This window comes from Hyperolius riggenbachi, chromosome 1, assembly GCF_040937935.1.
Source record: "Hyperolius riggenbachi isolate aHypRig1 chromosome 1, aHypRig1.pri, whole genome shotgun sequence".
In the NCBI taxonomy this organism is placed as follows: domain Eukaryota; kingdom Metazoa; phylum Chordata; class Amphibia; order Anura; family Hyperoliidae; genus Hyperolius; species Hyperolius riggenbachi.
This window is the reverse complement of record NC_090646.1, coordinates 405398220-405420338: the sequence shown is the minus strand read 5'-3', so window position 1 is coordinate 405420338 and position 22119 is coordinate 405398220. Positions and strand designations below refer to the sequence as shown.

General features: G+C 43.4%; 1 protein-coding gene across 5 annotated transcripts in view; it reads left to right on the top strand.

Moving 5' to 3' along the window:
- The window catches only part of KDM4C (lysine demethylase 4C), a 490901-nt gene that overhangs the window by 60947 nt on the left and 407835 nt on the right, over window positions 1-22119 (top strand). For 3 of the 5 annotated variants that reach the window (XR_011020736.1, XM_068235361.1, XM_068235390.1), the window contains exons 2-3: window positions 19295-19444; window positions 20645-20820. Coding sequence is in view for 4 of the 5 variants with exons in the window: in XM_068235361.1 (XP_068091462.1) it covers window positions 19295-19444; window positions 20645-20820 (326 nt within the window). In the remaining variant the exon portion in view is untranslated. Of the gene's footprint in view, window positions 1-18443; window positions 18488-18598; window positions 18674-19294; window positions 19445-20644; window positions 20821-22119 lie in introns of those variants that run through there. The other 2 variants (XM_068235372.1, XM_068235381.1) reach the window with 2 other exon arrangements.

The window sequence follows — 22119 nt, the reverse complement described above, 5'->3', positions numbered from 1 at the left end:
TATCCCAATCAGTAGCTGATGATTTTCACAAACAGACCATCAGGGGGCGCTGTATGACTGATTTTGTGCTGAAGCCCCTCCCACAAGAAGCTCTGCCACAATGTAACAATGTTCACAGACAGGAAATGGCTGTTTACAGCTGTCTGTAACAGCCAAAACAGCTAGGAGCAGCTACATAACTTGCCCACAGTAAAAATGTCACCATGTAATAAATATCAGAATGTAAGTCGGGGAGAGGAAAGATTTTACAATGAGCAAACACTGACTAAATCATTTATACAAAATTATGGTAAAAAATTAAGCACCTTTTTTACTACATTTTCACTGGAGTTCCTCTTTAAGTATTTGTTTATTTCTTCCCCTCCTTTTTATTTTTATACCGGCTTACTTTCTTTATAATTGTTATTAATGATTTTCTGTATATATTATTTATATTGCATTTATAATAAGACTCTAAAGTCATTTATTTGTTACACCTACTATTCAGCCACACAGAACAATCCTAGCTTCTGAAGATTCGCTACCGAGAAGTGTTGTTAGCCAGAAAAGCCTGTTAACCGTTTTTATCCGCAGGTCTTGGTCAGTGGGCTTCTCTTTCCCATTAAAAAGAGATGGTGGCAGCCTAGTATTTTGGTTTTATAGTTTGCACACCTCCTTCTAGTCTGTCTGCTGCCAAAATTCCAACGGTTTCAGCTCATCAATTGCATCCACAAGATTGGATGGTCTGTGTGCTGAAACCGATTGGAAGGCATTGTGCGGTCCGGCCACCAAAGGGCGTGTGACAAGGATAATATGTAAGTATATAAAAAATAACTGTAAGGTCTAAGTTGACTACAAAAAATGTTCTGCTTGTACACATGAAATTAAAGCATACCTGAACTAAGTTCAGGCAGTACAGGAACATATAAAACTGTAACAGATACAAGCATGCAAATCAAGATACCACAGATATGGACCATTAGCTCAAAATATAAAAATGTGAATACAAATTTATGCGAAGCAGCTCGGTATTTTTAAGATAAATAGACCCTGTGTTGTGGAAACTGCATGCATCTACAAGCATGCATATCAATAACAGAGTAACCAAGCAGCTCAGGGTGACCCAAACTACTAGGAATGTATAGGGGGATAAAAGGGACCAAAAAGCCCTCCTACTAAAAAAGCAAAGCTTGGTGTAATTGCCTTCTTAAAACCGAAGGAAATTTGCAATAATTCAGTTATAAATGAACATTTGTGGTTACCCACAATGCACTACCACTAAATATGCAAATTATCCCTTTTCGCCCTTGTTAAGCCAAGCAAGCATCCAGAACCGCTGGTTTATAGCAAGCCTGTAGCTTTAAGTTTTACACAGCCATATCAAACCCAATCAATCAATAAGCCACAGATATGGACCATTAGCTCAAAAATATAAAAATGCGAATACAAGTTTATGCGAAGAAACTAGAAAGTATCACGTGAATCCTATTGCCTTTTTGGAGTAATTGGACTGTGCAAAGAACCCGACCCCGTGTCCCCCCCCCCCCCCCATCCCGTGTCTCCCCCCTGTAATAAGCCTTGCTTTACTCACCTGAGGGCTTTCTCCTGCGCCGGCCGCGATGGACACCCTCCATCTCCATCGCCGAAGTCCCGGTCTGTGTAATTACAGAGAACACGAGACTTCGCGATGGAGAAGGAAGTGTGCCGCTTCCGCCGCAGGAGAAAGCCCTCAGGTGAGTAGATCAGGGCTTATTACAGGGGGGAGACACGGGATGGGGGGGGGGGGGGGACACGGGGGACAGAGAGGGAGGGATGGGGGAAGAGGAGGGAGAGGCCACCCACAGCCCACATAGATGGGGACACCCACCTTTCCCCCCCCACAGAAGGGGGTGTCCCCGACCGGCCAAGACCAGCCCCATAGAAGGGGATACCTGCCCCCCCCCCGCACACACAAAAGGGTCACCCGCATGCACAGTACGGGGATCCCCCCCCGGCCCCCCGCACAGAGAGGATCCCCGCACCAGCCACCCGCCGGCAAAGAAGGGGAATCCCTGCACAGCCCGCATAGATGACACCCACCTCCCCCCCCACCACAGAAGGGGGTGTCCCCGACCGACCACGACTAGCCCCCATAGAAGGATGATACCTGCCGCCCCCCCCAATGCACACACAGAAGGGCCACCCACACGCACAGTATGGGGATTCCCCCCCCCACAGAGGGGATCCCCGCCGGCCACTACCAGCCAGCACAGAAGGGGAGGCCCCCCCCACAGAAGGGACACCCGGCCACAGTTAGGGGGCATCGGGGGCAATGGGGTTGGGGGGGCAGAGGCACCTGCAAACCTAGCTCCCTATACATATGACTCCCTAGACCTGGCTGCACATCTGTCTCCTATACACCTGGCTGCACATCTGTCTCCTATACACCAGCAAACATCTTGCTCCCTATATACCTGGCAAAACATCTGGCTAACTATTCCTGGCTAATACATCTGACTAACTACACCTGGCTGCACATCTGGCTAACTACACCTGGCTGCACATCTGGCTAACTATACCTGGCTGCACATCTGGCTATACATCTGGGTCTTATACTCACCATTGGCATGCTGATTCCTCGCCGCGTACCTCTGATAGCTTCTCCAGTGCCTTCTTCCATGTCCCTTGGCGGATTTTGCTTCTCCCTTGGCGATCACATGTCCCCCGTCGATCGGCGTTGATGGCACCAATGTCACACAGCATCATCAAAATCTCGCAGCAAACACTTTTTTTTTTTATTGAATTCAATACAATAACCTGTATTGAATTCAATATAAAAAAAAATTGCAAAAAAAAAAAATTGGTTGAAAATTATTGGAAATTAATTGAACCACTTTTTGCACGGAAATCCTGGGGAAATAGAACGCCAGGGTGGTTAAAAAACACTGGAGGGCGCTGCCCAGAATCTTGTATAGATCAGTGATTATTATTGGAAATTTTCCACAGTAAAAGACTACCTCCTGCCGCAACCAACCTTGGCGGGGTTACCCCCTTTCCTCACCTCAGGAAACAAAAAAAAATTTACAATATAGTGGAAGGTGCGCTGGACATAAATTAATATAGGAATATTTGTATTTGTAATTTTTAATAAAATTTTTTATTGCAAGCAGTGTTACAACTGATAAATATATTATTCACACTCATACATGCATACAAACACTCATACATAGAGCGTACTGGTTCCCCTTTAAAAATATCAGAACCACCCAAACAATTGCTTTTGGCAAGAGACGGGGGTCACACCAAATTTAAAATTAAAAAATTATATATAATGTACACTAAAATTTCTAAAATATATCAAAAGAAAAAGATATATATAGATAGATAGATAGATAGATAGATAGATAGATCTCACATAGCTCACATAGCTCATGAGCATCAAGTGATAATATGTTCCTAAAGACACTGTGCGGCGTTGTCAATAATCACTGAGTGTATTACTCCTTGAGTAGTATGCTAAGTCCTCCTCAAATAAACAGACTCCTAGTATCGTAAGCTTACAAGCTGGAATAACGCGCAAGCAGACCTCACCACTCCCCGCAATCTCACTAGTCCATGCTGCAAAAGGTCCTCAGCTGAAGTGTCCTCTCCGAGTCCAGGGGATCCCTAACTGTATGCAGATTCCCTCCAGTCACTCGGGAGGCAACACCGCTCCAGCGGTTAGCTGCTTTCTGTGAGAGTTTTCGCCAAGCCGGCTCAAGTAGGCAACTTCTGGTTCTACGATCTTAGGGGAGAGACGTCCCTTCCTGGTGCGTCTCAACCCTATTGCTGTGGTCACTTCCTTGCGCTCCACGACTCCAAATCTCCTCCGTTTGTCTCAATTGTAGAGTATTGATGGCAAAGAGGTAAACCACTCTGTAGTTAAACGGGGCGCCCCTATAACGATACAGACAGCAGCTTGATTAACATGTTTCAACGGCACAGCCATCTTCATCAGAATCTAAAGATCGGTTTGAAAGTCGCCATCTTTATATGGAGATATCCAATGTATAACTCCTCCTCACAATCCATTAAAGTGGTATCTCCTTTAGCATCTCCATACTGCACAGATCTCAAATTATAACAAATTCACAGCACTTAAAACAGGATTCTTTCCTATGCTCATATTGCTTGTATTTAAATTTAAATTTTCATATGCAAAAGAGGAACCCAGCAGCTCATTAGGGAACCAGAAAGCTCATATAGCCCAAGGCAAGGACACAAGTAGTGCGCTAATTCATAAAGCCAAAGAGTTCCATTTCATCATTTAGCCCTTTTGGCATCAAAGTATCTAAATTAAAGATCCATCTACTCTCCTGCCTGGACATTTTAGCTAAATAGTCCCCTCCCCTTATATCCGTGTACACCACTTCTAAACCAAAATATACCACATCCCATGTACTACAATCATGAAAATCCCTAAAATGTTTGGACAGCGGATGCCCCTCCCAACCCTTTCCAATATTGTTTAGATGTTCACTAATCCTACTGGACATTGTCCTCTTAGTGCAGCCAATATATTTCTTGCCACATGGACATATTAAACAATAGATCACTCCTTTAGTGTCACTCGTAATTAGATCTCTAATCCTAAAATTCTCACCTCCTACTCCCACTTCCGTTATCTTTCTATAGGCCTTAGTTTTCTTACAATTGATACACCTCCCACATCTCACAAATCCTCCACCACCCCTCATCTTCGGGACATGTACATAATCACTAGCTGCCAATGCCAACTTAAGGTCTATATTACTGGACCTTCTATAGGTAATTAAGGGATTTTCAGGCAAGATTTCATTTAAAAATGTATCCTGCCTAAGGACCGCCCAGTGTTTGGAGATAATATTCCGTACCATTCTACTACGCGGTCCATACCTTAAATTCAATCTCGGTGAATATTCTTGTTGATCTTCCCTAGTTTTCTTAATGAGTAGATCCCTTCTCTCTATATCTTTCACTTTTAGCTGTCTCAATAACGTTCTCAATATAACCCTTCTCACTGAACCTTGCTGAGTGTTTTCACCTCTTTCTGATATTCACCAGCTTCTGTACAGTTCCTTTTTTAGGCGTATAAATTGGCCCTTAGGGATAGTGTTCAGCCATGGATGGAAGTGGCAACTGGTAGTTAAAATATAGCTATTCACGTCCGTGGGTTTAGCATGCGTTCAAGTTTTTATGCTCCCATCCTCCACATATATATTAATATCCCAAAAAATTATTTCTTTATTGCTAACTTCAGACGTGAATTTCAGGTTCACAGTGTTACAATTTAGTCCAACTATAAACTTCCTTAGAGATTCCTCAGACCCCCTCCAGACGAGCAGGACATCATCAATAAATCTTTTCCAGAGGACCAGGTCTGCGCCGGGCCCCTCACGCCCATACACATGGGTATCTTCCCAATGGGCCATAAAGAGGTTAGCGTAACCCGGCACGAACCTGGTCCCCATAGCTGTCCCGCCCGTCTGGAGGTAGAAATCATCTCCATATCTGAAGTGATTATGTGTCAATATAAATTCTATACCACTCAAAATAAAAGATTTTTTTTGTTCTCTCAAAGTGGAATCCAAATTAAAAAAATGGCTAACCGCCTTCAAACCTTCATTGTGCTGTATTGCAGTATACAGCGAGGCTACATCAAGGGTGGCCAAAAACCACCCATCTTCCCATAATACCCCATCTAGGATGTTCAGAACATGCCTTGTGTCCTCCAGGAAGGCCGAAGTGGATCTCGCATATCTCTGGAGGAAGGTATCAACATTCAGTGAGGTTCCTGAATATCAAAACTTAGAGAAAAATATTTATAATAGACTGGAGAACCTTGAGAAAGAAATTATAGTGAAAAAGTTATAAGTGATTGTATTCCCATACAGACACTGGTCCCACGGGTGTCACCTGAAGGTGACAACAGAGTAGAATGTGAATGGAGTATACATAGCCAATCGTTTGAAACCGTGGATGTAACTGGAATTTGCGATGTGAATGAGATAGGGGAAGGAGTACAGTGAATACGAACCGGGAAGAAATTGAGACAAATTGGGGGGGATCTCCGAAGTGCAGAGGGTGGTGGAGGATCTGGAGAGGTTCGAACAGTGGAGGAGCTGGTGTGGGAGGAGTCATCGATTGTCGATGATATCTCTAGCACCCCGGATCCTCTAGGCACGTCCGGGGTGGATCATGCTCAACAAGTAAAGGAGGATTGGAGTAGACTTATAAATCGGAATAATAAGGATTGTAAAAGCAACCATCTTGACATGATTGTGAGGAGGAAAGAGTTTAAGAAGAGTTTCAATACACATAAGATGTCAACTAGAGGTAAAGAATTAAAGAGACTCTGAAGCGAGAATAAATCTCGCTTCAGAGCTCATAGTTAGCAGGGGTATGTGTGCCCCTGCTAAAACGCCGCTGGCGCGCGGCTAAACGGGGGTCCCTTACCCCCCGAAATCCCCTCCGTGCAGCCGGGGATCTCTTCTGGATTGAGGCAGGGCTAACCGCTGCAGCCATGCTTCACGCACGTCTGTCAGCGCGTATCTCCGCTTCTCCCCGCCCCTCTGTCTTCCTTCAGTGAGAGGGGCGGGGGAGAGGCGGCGATGTGCCACTGATAGACGCGACTAGAGGCAGGGCTGCAGCCGTTAGCCCTGCCTCTAGGAGCAGCAAGATCTACGACCAATTTGGTCGTTGATTTTGCGGGGGGGGGGATTTGGGGGTGAAGGGACCCCCGTTTAGCCGCGGGATAGCGGCATTTTAGCAGGGGCACATGTGCCCCTGCTAACTATGAGCTCTGAAGCGAGAACTATTCTCGCTTCAGTGTCTCTTTAAGTGGTAGGAGCTTTAATATCCCAACCCAGTGGATTCACCAGGGGAATCTCGAGATGTACCCAGACAAATACCTATAATAACTGTGTCAGTTTTTTTTAGCCAATGCACATCCAGCAAGGTAATTAACGAGTCCCAGCCAGTCGAAAGGCACCTGAGCTCAGATGGTCTACAGATTATAAATCTAACGGGTGAGGTAATTCCTCAGGCATACCTAGACCTGCTGTCAAAAGGTTTGGGCTTTTGCCCTACCCACAACGCTGACATTTTTGAAACTGTGGTGGACTTGCACCTATTTGGGCGCAGGCTCCTACTACAGTCTATGTATGGGGATATACCCAGACAATTAACGGCGTCGGATGACAGACCTTGGTCAGACGAGGACTTGATCACCCTCCAGTCTCTACAGGAACTAGCATTTGAGACCATACCGGATGATACGGAGACCACGGCTGGTGCCGATTTTGGTTTCGGTCCTCGTTATTATTTGCCTAAGCTGGATGACATCGGTTTGCGTAGTAAATCAAAAAAGTTTCCTCCCTTCACATTGAGTCCGAATCTCAAAACTTTCATCAATGTCGTAGAAAAAAATTTAATGAAATTAAAGAACCAAAAAGCGACTGCGGATAATCTGAATATTAAAGAACGCGAGATTTTAAAAGAAATAATGGAGAATAACAGTAGGTGGGTTATTAAACCCTCCGACAAGGGGGGCAACGTGGTGGTCATGTCGGTTGAGTTGTACAGGAACATGTGTATGGACATTTTGGATAGACAGGATTGCTACAGGAGGGTCTTTGCGTCCGTCGTCACCTCGTGCCAACAGAAATTGTTTTCAATTATTGACGATGCTGCAATGAGAATGGTCATTGATGACAACACGGTTACATTTTTAAAGGTCGACAAACCTATTTTGCCGACCTTTTATGCTTTACTCAAAGTTCACAAAAAATTGGAAAAACCTCCGGGCCGCCCGATCGTGTCAGGTCGGGGGTCTTTGACCGAGAAGGTGAGCATTTACGTCGATCGCTATCTCCAACCGCATGTGCAGTCGCTCCCATCGTATGTCCGTGACACATCACATCTGTTGCGGATATTGGATGGGTTGCAGCTGCCCTCGGGCACATTATTGGTGACCATGGACGTGGAGGCCCTTTATTCTAGTATTCCCCATGATCTGGGGATTAGGGCTGTGGGAACTTTCCTCAGTGAACTGGGGATACAGTGTACGGCGCACAACGGTTTCTTACTATCCCTGCTCGAATTTTTACTTACCCACAATTTTTTCGTTTTCGATGGAACCTACTACCTCCAGGTGCAGGGTGCGGCGATGGGGACTACCTGTGCCCCGTCGTATGCAAACCTGTACCTGGGGGAGTGGGAACGTGAACTTTTTTCACGTGATGGTCTCTCGATGTACCTGTGCCACGTTTTTGCATGGCACAGGTACATCGATGACATCATCGTTTTTTGGACGGGGGGCCCCGCTCTCCTACAGCAGTTTGTAGGAACTTTGAACCATAATTCAAGGAATCTGAGGTTCACTATGCAATGTAGTGATTCTGAGGTTTCCTTTTTGGACATCACAATCTCACTAGGGGAGGGCGGTGTAGTGTCCACCAGGTTATACAGAAAGGAGACGGCCACCAATTCTCTCCTTAGAGCGGATAGTTTCCATCCCACCCACACTGTGAGGGGTATACCCACGGGACAGTACCTGCGAGCAAGGCGAAATTGTTCAGACGACAGCACCTTTAGGGTAGAGGCCAGTAGGCTGAGAAGTAGGTTTAAGGAAAGGGGATATCCCGAGGGCACCCTTAAGAGGGCATTTAGGAGGGCGGATGCCAGTAGCCGCACGTCCCTCTTATCAGATAAATTTCGGGCCACACGGGATTGTGGAGACACGGTGCGCTTCTGCACTAGGTTTTCAGCCCAACAAAAACAGATCGGTCACATAATCAACAAACATTGGCACATTCTTACCAATGATGCCAAACTTAGTAGATATGTCCCTGAAAGACCCTTGTTTTCGTTCCGACGGTCACCTTCTTTGAGAGACAGGCTGGTCAATAGTCATTTCGTGAATCCTCTAACGACATCCAAACACTGTAAGGTAGTGGGTACATACACATGTGGTGGTTGTACCATGTGCAGATATGTACAGGTGGGTCGAGATGTTAGACTACCAGATGGTAGGAATTGGACACTTGCTCATTATGTAAACTGTAACACCACGCTAGTTGTTTATCTTTTGGTGTGCCCTTGTAGTGCTTTCTACATAGGTAAAACTAAACGCGAGTTGCGGGCTAGGATCTCTGATCATGTGACTAATATAAGGAGCAAGACTATGTCCAATCTTACCCCGGTGGCCAGACATATTAAGACCATGCATGCAGGAAATCCCACCAAAATGCGTTTCATTGGTCTGGATCGCATTCACGCGTCCCCTAGAGGCGGTGATATGGACAGACTTTTATTACAACGGGAATCTAGATGGATCTTTGATCTGGAGGCAACGGTACCTCCAGGACTAAATGAAAATACCAGTTACACTTCCTTTCTGCCTATGTGATGTCCCGGATTTCAGTTTTTGGGACATCAGTTGTTTGTGACAATCCTTGTTCACCCAAGTGGGTGTAACGCTACACCTTCTGTGTTCTGTGGGGGGTGTCCCCCGATGCCTTCATTGCCAGGCACTTTTGATATAGCAATTTGTATTTTTTAAATGCTTTACGCATCTATATATATTGTGGAGGTTGTTTTGTACATATACCTCCATGTGGATTTAATCCAAGTGACATATGATGGAACCATCAGAATAATATATTCATATTATATTTCTTTTCTTTGTGGGTTTGTTTTTTATTTTTTATTCTTTCATTTTTGTATTTTCCCTTTTCCTTTGTTAAGAGTTTGGGGTTTTTTTTTATATTCAGTTTGGTTACCTGGCTGGGGCCCTTGTTACTCCCTGTCCGTCTGTGCTGTGCTGGTGGGCTTGCCCCGCCTGCCCCCTCTGCTGGTGTCGCCGGGTGTGGCTGGGGTTTGGTGGACGCGGCAGTTTATGGGCGGTGCAGTACCTGTTTGGGCCCGGCCGTTTGTGTCGCTGTGTCCGCCTGCCCCTGCCGCTCTGTGTGCGACGTTCGGGCGGCTGGGCGTGGTTTGGCGGACGCTGCGGCGGGTTGCCATGGGGAACTGCCGCTGCGTCTGCCTGCCCCGTCCGGCATTGGCCGGCGGTGGGGGCGGGCGGGGCCGGCCCACTGGTGACGCGTGGCGGGCGCTGGGGAGATAAGATCCCCTGAGGGGAATGGTTTTGCAGTGACACTTGCCTCCAGAGGAAGCCGGAAGTCCGGCACATTTTTAATATGTATGTCTTTTAATGTGATTACAATCTTGAATTAATAAAGTTTTTTTGTAATTTTGACAGATATATCACGATTTGTGCTCAGCCGGGTCATACCCACTTTTCCTTCCTATCTCAATAGTTTCTGAAATACCTAAACAGGTCCCTAAAGGCCGGAAAAAGACCCCAAAATTATTTTTGATAAAAAGGCTCCCGTAAAGGATCTTATAACGAAAGGCCCTGGGAACTAGGGTGTTGTGAGTGGAAATAGATCCAAGCGCAACCCTGGTAATAGGAATGGTGGTACTATTAACTAATATTTTTTATCACAGGACCAGAGGGCAGGAAGGGTAACGGGCAGAGGAAGAGGGGTATTAGAGGGGGGGGGGGGGGGGGGGGGGAGGAGGAAAAAGACAATAATCATAAATACTGAAAAAACTGACAAAGAAAGGGGCATATATAACTAACTTGAGTGGGGTGGAATTAACTGAAGCTGAAAAGAAAGTGTTTGTTAAAGAAGGTTTTGAAATTTGCCCCCACTTCAAAATTAAACAAATTTGAAACTTACATTGACATTAAAAAATATGAGAAAATTGTGTCTAAAGAAATATTTCCATAAAATCCGACGGTCCGAAACAAACTGCCTCAGTTTTTCAACACACAAATTTAAAAAATCCATCTAAATTCAACCCTATAAACGAGACCAGTAAGGAGATGCACGTCTTTGAACATAATGTTGTAAAGGACCTGAGGAGAATTAAATCATTACCCATGTCTTTGAATAATCTATCTCGGGAGGAATTTAAGGCCATTGATGATCTCCAACAGAATAAAAACATCATTATACGCCCGGCAGAAAAGGGGGGAGGGATAGTTGTTCAAATGGAAAGCGACTATAATAATGAAGCTCTCCGTCTGCTTAGTGACGTTAACACATATAGACGCTTGAAAAGTGATCCTGGGAATCGATTTGGAGAAGAATTGGAGCAATTGTTAAAAGATGCCCACCAGGAAGGAATCCTGAATAAAAAGGAATTAGAGTTTGTGAGCATGCCTCACCCAAGGACTGCAATATTTTACCACCTTCCAAAGTTGCATAAGAGTTTGATCCTCCAGGGAGGCCTATTATCTCTGGGGTGGGGTTGGTCACATCCAATCTTTCTAGGTATGTTGATACCTTCCTCCAGAGATATGTGAGATCCACTCCGGCCTTCCTGGAGGACACAAGGCATGTTCTGAACATCCTAGATGGGTTATTATGGGAAGATGGGTGGTTTTTGGCCACCCTTGATGTAGCCTCGCTGTATACTGCAATACAGCACGATGAAGGTTTGAAGGCGGTTAGCCATTTTTTTGAATTTGGATCCCACTATGAGAGAAGAACAAAAATCTTTTATTTTGAGTGGTATAGAATTTATATTGACACATAATCACTTCAGATATGGAGATGATTTCTACCTCCAGATGGGCGGGACAGCTATGGGGACCATGTTCGCGCCGGGTTACGCTAACCTCTTTATGGCCCATTGGGAAGATACCCATGTGTATGGGCGTGAGGGGCCCGGCGCGGACCTGGTCCTCTGGAAAAGATTTATAGATGATGTCCTGCTCGTCTGGAGGGGGTCTGAGGAATCTCTAAGGAAGTTTATAGTTGGACTAAATTGTAACACTGTGAACCTGAAATTCACGTCTGAAGTTAGCAATAAAGAAATCATTTTTTTGGATATTAATATATATGTGGAGGATGGGAGCATAAAAACTCCTCGCATGCTAAACCCACAGACGTGAATAGCTATATTTTAACTACCAGTTGCCACTTCCCTCCATGGCTGAACACTATCCCTAAGGGCCAATTTATACGCCTAAAAAGGAACTGTACAGAAGCTGGTGAATATCAGAAAGAGGTGAAAACACTCTCAGCAAGGTTCAGTGAGAAGGGTTATACTGAAAACGTTATTGAGACAGCTAAAAGGGAAGTGGAAGATATAGATAGAAGGGATCTACTCATTAAGAAAACTAGGGAAGATCAACAAGAATATTCACTGAGATTGAATTTAAGGTATGGACCGCGTAGTAGAATGGTACGGAATATTATCTCCAAACACTGGGCGGTCCTTAGGCAGGATACATTTTTAAATGAAATCTTGCCTGAAAATCCCTTAATTACCTATAGAAGGTCCAGTAATATAGGCCTTAAGTTGGCATTGGCAGCTAGTGATTATGTACATGTCCCGAAGATGAGGGGTGGTGGAGGATTTGTGAGATGTGGGAGGTGTATCAATTGTAAGAAAACTAAGGCCTATAGAAAGATAACGAAAGTGGGAGTAGGAGGTGAGAATTTTAGGATTAGAGATCTAATTACGAGTGACACTAAAGGAGTGATCTATTGTTTAATATGTCCATGTGGCAAGAAATATATTGGCTGCACTAAGAGGACAATGTCCAGTAGGATTAGTGAACATCTAAACAATATTGGAAAGGGTTGGGAGGGGCATCCGCTGTCCAAACATTTTAGGGATTTTCATGATTGTAGTACATGGGATGTGGTATATTTTGGTTTAGAAGTGGTGTACACGGATATAAGGGAAGGGGACTATTTAGCTAAAATGTCCAGGCAGGAGAGTAGGTGGATCTTTAATGTAGATAGTTTGATGCCAAAAGGGCTAAATGATGAAATGGAACTCTTTTTGGCTTTATGAATTAGCGCACTACTTGTGTCCTTGCCTTGGGCTATATAAGCTTTCTGGTTCCCTAATGAGCTGCTGGGTTCCTCTTTTGCATATGAAAATTTAAATTTAAATACAAGCAATATGAGCATAGGAAAGAATCCTGTTTTAATGGGATTTTAAGCGCTGTGAATTTGTTATAATTTGAGATCTGTGCAGTATGGAGATGCTAAAGGAGATACCACTTTAATGGATTGTGAGGAGGAGTTGTTATACATTGGATATCTCCATATAAAAATGGCGACTTTCAAACCGATCTTTAGATTCTGATGAAGACAGCCGTGCCGTTGAAACATGTTAATCAAGTTGCTGTCTGTATCGTTATAGGGGCGCCCCGTTTAACTACAGAGTGGTTTACCTCTTTGCCATCAATACTCTACAATTGAGACAAACTGAGGAGATTTGGAGTCGTGGAGCGCAAGGAAGGGGCCACAGCAATAGGGTTGAGACGCACCAGGAAGTGACGTCTCTCCCCTAAGATCGTAGAACCAGAAGTTGCCTGCTTGAGCCGGCTCGGCGAAAACTCTCACAGAAAGCAGCTAACCGCTGGAGCGGTGTTGCCTCCCGAGTGACTGGAGGGAATCTGCATACAGTTAGGGATCCCCTGGACTCGGAGAGGACACTTCAGCTGAGGACCTTTTGCAGCATGGACTAGTGAGATTGCGGGGAGTGGTGAGGTCTGCTTGCGCGTTATTCCAGCTTGTAAGCTTACAATACTAGGAGTCTGTTTATTCGAGGAGGACTTAACTACTTGCTGCATGCCGTGCAGTATATTCACGGCCCTTTAAAAAAGACAGGATGCAGCAGGGCCGTGAAAACAAGTCTGCAGCGGCATGCAGCCGCCGCTCGCTCCCGTTCGCGCGTGCGCGCGCACCGCCGTTACCGCTGCTTAGAGGGGAAGTTAATGAATGGGACCGCAGGTCCCATTCATAAATCTAAGTCCCCGATTCAATGAATACCAGCGTCTACGAGACGCCGGCATTCATTGTATCTTCCTGTGTTACACAGCCACGGATTACTTCCGATTCACGTGCTTACGTACGTGAATCGGAAATGACGACTGAGGACATCTTGTGGCCAAATAGTATATTGCACCAAAATTGTTTTTTATTTAATAAAAATTCCCACACTGACTGATATAATTAACTATTTCCCTCCCACACCCTCCCATAATACCCAAACTTTTTTTTTATTTATAAAAGGTGGAAAAAAAATTACATAAAAAAAAAAAAATATAAGTAGTTACCTTAGGGACTGAACTTTTTAAAAATTTATGTCAAGGCAGTATATTACTACCGTGTTTCCCCGAAAATAAGACACTGTCTTATATTAATTTTTGCTCCAATAAGTGTGCTAGGGCTTATTTTCAGGGGATGTCTTATATGGGCACTGCATGATATGACCCATGCTGGCCACCTCTGCTTGCTGCTCATTGTAATGTCACAGTGCCGATCAGGCACCCTTCATGTCATCCCTGTACACAGTTGAGAAACCTGTTGTGTGCAAGGATGACATGACAAGTGCCTGATCGGCACTGCATGATGTGTCCCCCACACTGGCCGCCTGTGTGGACACTCTGTCGAGCCTCCTAGCCTGTCTCTCTGCTCCCCTGCATTAAGTGTTGCCCCCTTCTGACATGTGGCAGCTCTGTGCCACCTCATAGCCTGTGTCTCCGCTCCCCTGTTTTAAGTGCCCCCCCCGTGTGGCCGCTCTGTCCTGCCACCCCTGTCTGTGTCCCCGTGCATGTTACATGTAATGGCAGCCAGCGTGTCTTACCGTAGCCATGCTGCCCGGAGATCGCCGACAACCTTGCTTCTCCACTCTGTTCTGCCCTCTGTCTGTGTCCCCCGTGCATGTTACATGTAATGGCAGCCAGCGTGTCTTACTGTACGCAGCATGCCTGGAGATCGCCGACGTCCTTGCTTCTCCCTCTAGTAACTGGCGCTTGTGTAGATGACGTCATCTATACAAGCGCTGGTTACTAGAGGAAGAAGCAAGGACATCGGCGATCTCTGGGCAGCATAGACACAGTAAGACCCGCTGGCTGCCATTACATGTAACATGCACGAGGGACACGGAGAGGGGGCTGGACAGAGTGGAGAAGCAGGGAGGTCGGCGATCTCCGGGCAGCATGGCTACAGTAAGACCCGCTGGCTGCCATTACATGTAACATGCACGGGGCACACAGACAGGGGGCGTGGACAGAGCGGCCACACGGGGGGCGCTTAAAATGGGAGCGGAGACACAGGCTACGAGGTGGGACAGACATGCGGCTGGTGATGTAATGTGGGTTTGGGGTAGGTCTTATATTCGGAGGATGCCTTATATTAAATGAATGAATAAAATTTCAGCTAGGTCTTATAATTAGAGGATGTCTTACTTTAGGGGAAAGACGGTATTAATTTTTAATTTATGGGCTTGTAATTAGTGATGGACGCAAAATTGAAAAAATGCACCTTTATTTCCAAATGAAATATTGGTGCCATACATTGTACTAGGGAAATTTTTTGAATGTTGCAATAACCGGGACAAAAGGGCACATAAAATGTGTGGCTTTTATCCACAGTAGAATGTTTTATTTTAGCACTATAATGGTCAAAAACGGAAAAATAATGCATTTTATAATTTTTTTTTCTTATTATTCATGTTAAAATGCATTTAGGATAAAATAATTCTTGGCATACAGTACCTCCCAAAGAAAGCCTAATTGGTGGCAAGAAAAACAAGACATAGATCATTACACTGTGATTAGTAGTGATTAAGTTATTGGTAAAAGAAAGGGAGGAGCGCTGACAGGTGAAAATTGCTCTGGTCCACAAGAGGAAAAATGCCTCAGGTGTTAAGTGGTTAACATACTACTCAAGGAGTAATACACTCAGTGATTATTGACAACGCTGCACAGTGTCTTTAGGAACATATTATCACTTGATGCTCATGAGCTATGTGATATATATCTTTTTCTTTTGATACATTTTAGAAATTTTAGTGTACATTATATATAATTGTTTAATTAAAAATTTTGTGTGACCCCCGTCTCTTGCAAAAAGCAATTGTTTGGGTGGTTCTGATATTTTTAAAGGGGAACCAGTACGCTCTATGTATGAGTGTTTGTATGCATGTATGAGTGTGAATATATCTCTCTCTCTCTCTCGCTCTATATATATATATATATATATATATATATATCTCTATATATCCGTTCACACCCAGGAAACCGCTATTTTAATCTGCTCCCATTGGGCCGGAGGCTTCGGGCCATCTCAACAAGGACTGCGAGGCACATGAACGAGGCACATGAACGCATTCTTCCCCTCGGCTGTCAGCCTCCTAAACTCCCTCCAAATACTCCCATCAGCACTACAACCCCAGCACGAATCACGATCCGAGCTGTGACACTGCTGAACTGATCGGTCCGTCCCTCGAGTCTATCTCTACGTAAGATAGGATCTGAGGGCGGACAGGAACCACAGGATGATCTGTCCTGAACGAACACTGTAAATGGTTATCATTGTTCCTCTGCTTTATGTTCCTGCATGCTGTGTACCCTTTATGTATGTCTTCTTTCTTTTTTGAGCGATTTATTGTGCCAAATCCTATTCCGGGTATAACCCTGTTATGCTTGGCGAAATAAATGATTCTGATATATATATATATATATATATATATATATATATATATATATATATATATATATATATATATATATATATATATATATATATATATATATATATATATATATATATATATCTAGCATAACATTTATCAGTTGTAATACTGCTTGCAATAAAACGTTTTTATTAAAAATTACAAATACAAATATTCCTGTATTAATTTATGTCCAGCGCACCTTCCACTATATTGTGTAAAAAAAAAAAAAAAAAAAAAAGAGTAGCCTCTTACCTGGTTCAGGTCCATAAAGAGTGTGAGCGCCTCTGTGAGGACAGGCTTCATGTTGAATTCTATATATAAAATAAGCTGTGTCTAGCAACTGGCCAATGGGAGCGCGACACGCATGCAGCGTACACGCCCCGTGGTCACCAGCCAAACACAAAACGGGGGCTGGTGCGACGTTAACGTCACATTAGTGGTGGCGGCCATTTCTTTGGTGGAAACCTAATATACATGTATGGAGAGAGCAGTGAAAAAGGTTGCATCATAGGTGGCGGCCATATTTTTGGTTGGAAACAATGTAAGGTGTGGAGATAACCCCTTCGTATACCCAAATCACACTATCCTCCTATTTGCCCCTTCCCATATATATGTGTATATATATATATATGTGTGTATATATATATATATGTATATGTGTGTATATATATATATATATATATATATATATATATATATATATATATATATATATATATATGTGTATATATGTATATGTGTGTGTATATATATATATATATATATATATATATATATATATATATATATATATTATATGTATGTATATATGTATATATATATTGTAAATGATAAGCACCAACATACTAACCTTTAAAGAAAAACATTTTTGTTATAATTGATACAAATCCTGCAATAAATCTGCAGTGTCTACTTCGTGCTTTCACGTAGGCGAACATAGGGTTAACATCCTGTGTTTACAAATTAGCTACTTTGCTGAGGGCTAACACAGCTGAGAAGTCAAATTACACTTATGATTAGACACAGATGAGGGGGGAATTATGCAGGCTAAACTCTCTAAGTACATACAGGGCACTTTTCTCTGTTTTTCCGTCTGTCCTGTGCTAGAGTTCAGGTCCACTTTAAAACAAAGCCTGCATGCAGTGAGTTAGAATAGTGCGATAAGTTACAACTCAATACTGTGGACAGGCCCATAGAATTGTATGGATAGTGAGTTGGCATGCAGAATTATTCTGCAACGCAACTGAGCGGTGTGAATTAGGCCTTCGAGCTCTTTCACATCTACAACGCGTGCAAGAGCTAATCAGCGGCAGTAGTAATTCAACCCGACGGGAAAAGCCGCCTCCCGACTATTAAAAGCACCCGGGTGCGTTGAACCGGAACGCACTAAAACTCAGCGTCTAGGGTGAATCTTGAAACTACCACATCACATTTTTTTTTTCAGAGTCCTGCATTTCACCTGAAGTTTTTCCCTGCATACCTGCATTTCCCTGCAATTTTTATGGCAATTGCGGCTAAACTTTCACTTGGTCTACTTGGCAGTGGTTTGGTTTTAACAGAATCCCCAAATTTTCCACTTCTTCATTAGAACATGAACACTGCTGGTTGGCATTCTCAAATATATTGGTATTTTCTTCTATCCCTTTCCTTTATAGAGTAAAGGCCCATACACACGGGCTACAACTGTTGCTGGAAACTCATGGCCAGCGCATGTTGCGGCGACAGGTCCCCCATGTGTATGAGGCGCGCACAAGGAACTGTTGCTAATCAGAGCTGTCTCCAGGCGATTGACTTGTTCAATCGCCGGCAACAGCTGTTGCAGCAACCATAGTTTCCGCTATGTTGCAGACAGGTTGTTGCCGCATGTATACAATCGTTGCTTGTATACAACTGTCGTTGCTGGAGACCTTCAACTGTTACTTGTCTCCATGCAACTGCAGACATCCGTGCCTCGTGTGTATGTAGCTTTGCTACATTTTCCTGCACCGCAGATTCTTTGACATTTATTTTGCTTTCACCATGACTTGGAATCCCCCAAAAATTCAGTGCAGCCCTGGATAAAAGATGGAAGGGTCTGTCCTGGAGTCCAGAAACTCACTAACCTTTTATACATGCCTGCTGATTACAAGCTAACAGATCACAGGTGAAGATGGTTACCTTTAAACACCCCCCCTCCCAGCGGTGTGATTGTTTCTGGATTTTAGGGTCTTTTTTTAATTTATTTTATTTGTTCCAGACCCTAAAATTAGGAAACAAATCATGCTGCCACAGTCTCTGCAGCAGCCCCTACTCTCATTCACCTCCAAATGCATTGGAGCTGAACAGCTGTTAGTGGACAGTGCCATGTGCAACAGATATAGTGTAAAAAAAAAAAAATCCATTTGTGTGGTGAATCTTTCCAAACTTGACCAGTTTTCTAGTGCCCTACAAAGATCCTCATTATAATCCCAGCCCAGAACTCTCTAATCACTCCCTGTATTGTGTCCCCAGCTTTGTAATTCTTACCATCCATAGACAGAGTATGAGTCCACCTGTGATTGCTGACAGTCTGGAGGAGCTGCATTGTGGGAGCAGGGTGTAGCATAAGGCAGTTAGGGGTAGCATATGGCAGAAAGGAGCTGTGTATTTGTGTCATGAATTGACTGAAATAACAGGCTTGCGTTAACAAATATCTTTGTTCTTAGTTTTTACATTTCTCTTATTTAAGTGTTATTACTGTTTTGATAATAGTAAAATATGCTCATTGATGGTGATGTGTCCCCAGGTATTGAAAATGGCTGGAAAAGACTCAGAGGAGCAGAACCCTGGTTGCAAAATTATGACTTTCCGACCCACCTTGGAAGAATTCAAAGATTTCAACAAATATTTGGTATACATGGAATCTAAGGGTGCCCATAGATCTGGATTGGCTAAAGTAAGAAATATAGATTTGTATCTCACTGTGATTTTATTTGAAGGAATACACAAGATGTTTTTAGGGTTTATGTTACAGACCTAACTGAATAGAGAATAAATTGATGGCTAGTTATTTGATGTAGGTCTTTTTAGGAACTCCACCCAGGCATTCTCTCTGTGCACAATTTTGCTGTGACAGTTTTTTTTTAATCTGTGTTCTATCATAGCAGACTGTGGGAATAGGAAAAATGACACCATTTCTTTTCTTTGAAAGGATTTTATTTCTTCCACTGTAGGGGAAAAAGTAATCTCCTAGAACATCGGGAAACCTGTTGATAGACTGAAAGGTGTCAAATATGATCACAACATTAAGGGCATTTACCCCAACTAGCTAATACATGAGTACTAAGAGGGCATGGTGTTAGAGGCCCTGCAAAGTCACAGTCTGAGGAGTGGTTTTTGCCCTCAGCGTGTGGTTGAACTACAGTGAGGCAGGGAACACACTTGACTTTCAGTTTTCCGCGCGCGTTTTTCTGCACACTTTTTCTGCACACCAAGTGTGTTTCCATGCAGAAAAACGCACGCGTTTTTTCCACAGCAGCTGATGAAAATGATAGAGAAAACTGCCAAAATGTGCAGAATCAGGATGCAGAATGTCAGTTTTTTTTCTGCATGCGAACAACACAGTAAGTGTGCACTAGCCCATTGATTAACATGAGTTCTCAGTTTTTCTGTGCAGAAAACGCGTACGAAAACTGACAAGTGTGTTCCCTGCCTCAAGCATTTTTTCCACCCCAGTTTCTGGTCCTCCTAATCAGTAAGGATTCCTTCACACTGATGGTTATTAAAGGGGGAAAACATTATGGCTTTTACCACTCTTGCAACTGCACAGTGGTTTTGGTTCCTGTCTTGTGCCACTGATGTACTTAGCCACAACGGGATTCACTGCAGTACATGAAGACAGTGACTGCTGTTACTGTATGTCGTTGCTTTTTTGATAGCCAATAGATGTGTATGACCATGTGTATGAGAATAGTCACTTTTACACTGGCAGTGTTCTGAGGATAGGTAATTACTCTCCAAATAGTCAGTGAGAATAAAGTCTGTACAAAACTTGTTTTGACAGGTGAACAGTAAATATAAGGTTTTTTTGATCAAAGTTGCTTTTATTTTTTTATTAGGTTAACCCAACTTTTTCTTTCTCCCTCCAACATTAAAGGTGATACCACCAAAGGGATGGAGGCCCAAGAGGCATTATGATGACATAGATGACCTTGTGATCCCTGCTCCAATCCAACAGATGGTCACTGGCCAGTCAGGTCTCTTCACACAGTATAATATTCAGAAGAAGCCAATGACTGTAAAAGAATTCAGAAGAATGGCAAATAGTGACAAGTATGTATTGAAAAACAATTGTACCCGCTAAGTGATGCTGTATATAATGAAACAGGCAAAAACTGCACAGGATATTTGGGCCGCCAGAAGCCGTAATCTGAATTGTGTCTATAGCAGCTCTCAATTAGGGTGCCAGCAATAGACGAAGCCCAAATAACTATAGAAACAGTGGCAGCCAAATTTTCTTATTCCACAGTCCATGGTGACCTGAAGGGGGAATAGTAATTAACTCTGCCAAGATTTTTGCATGAGCATGGTGAGACATTTTTCGTCTTTACCATGTGCCCAAATTTCCCGGCGCCTTAATTACTTGTACACATTTATAAAGCAGTAGAATCAATTTGGAATTATTATTATTACAAGTATATTTCATTAATGATTTTTCCACAGTGGATAATGCTGAGCTTCTGCTCCAGTATAATTTTCACAATTAAGTTTTGCACCATTTTAGTAGACTGAGATAATGAAGTTAATGGATTGAACAAGAGAGAATGACCTACATCCTGGACTGTGACAAAATGAATATGAAATGTGTGAAAACATCTGATTATCAGACCCAACCCTGTCCTCAAGTACCACCAACAGTGCATGTTTTGTAGAAAACCACAAACATTCACAGGTGGGGTAATTAGTGTCTCAGCAGAACACTACCTCTGTGCATTTCCACAAAACATGCACTGTTGGTGGTACTTATGGACACAGTTGGGAAGCCCTGCTCTAGATACTCCCAATAAAGGAGTAGCTGGTGGTATACAGGAATTAAAGGAATAAAAAAGCTTGCTGCAACAGGTTTGTTGAAATCTTTGAACTAACCTCTGCTATTGCGGGGGTTAATGAAATAGTTAGGAGGGTATAAAAGGTGGTTGTCTCTCCCCTCCCACAGCCCATTGTGACAGTATTGCTCTTTGAGAAATTGAATTGCAATGGCTATTTTGACACAAGAGTGCAAGTTGAGGTACTTAAAGTCTTAGCCACACTTGGTGGCATGCTTCAAATAATTTGTCGCTGTGTCCTCTGAACTTGGCGGAAAGTACCCTATTGCGGATGGTCCTGTGGAGTTTCCCACCATCCTGCTGTCTCATAATCTCATGGACTTTTTAAGTGAGTGGGATGGATAATTAGGTGAGCAGACTGGTCTGTAGGGGGAAGTATCCTCAGCGGGTACTTTTTTAGAGTTCTTGTTAATTTATATTGAGGGATGAATTGCAATAAAGGATGTTTACTGTATATACTTGGTTAGTGCTACGGAGCATTCTGTTGAAAGAATTTGTGGGTTTATTAAGCTGCCTCCACCAAAAG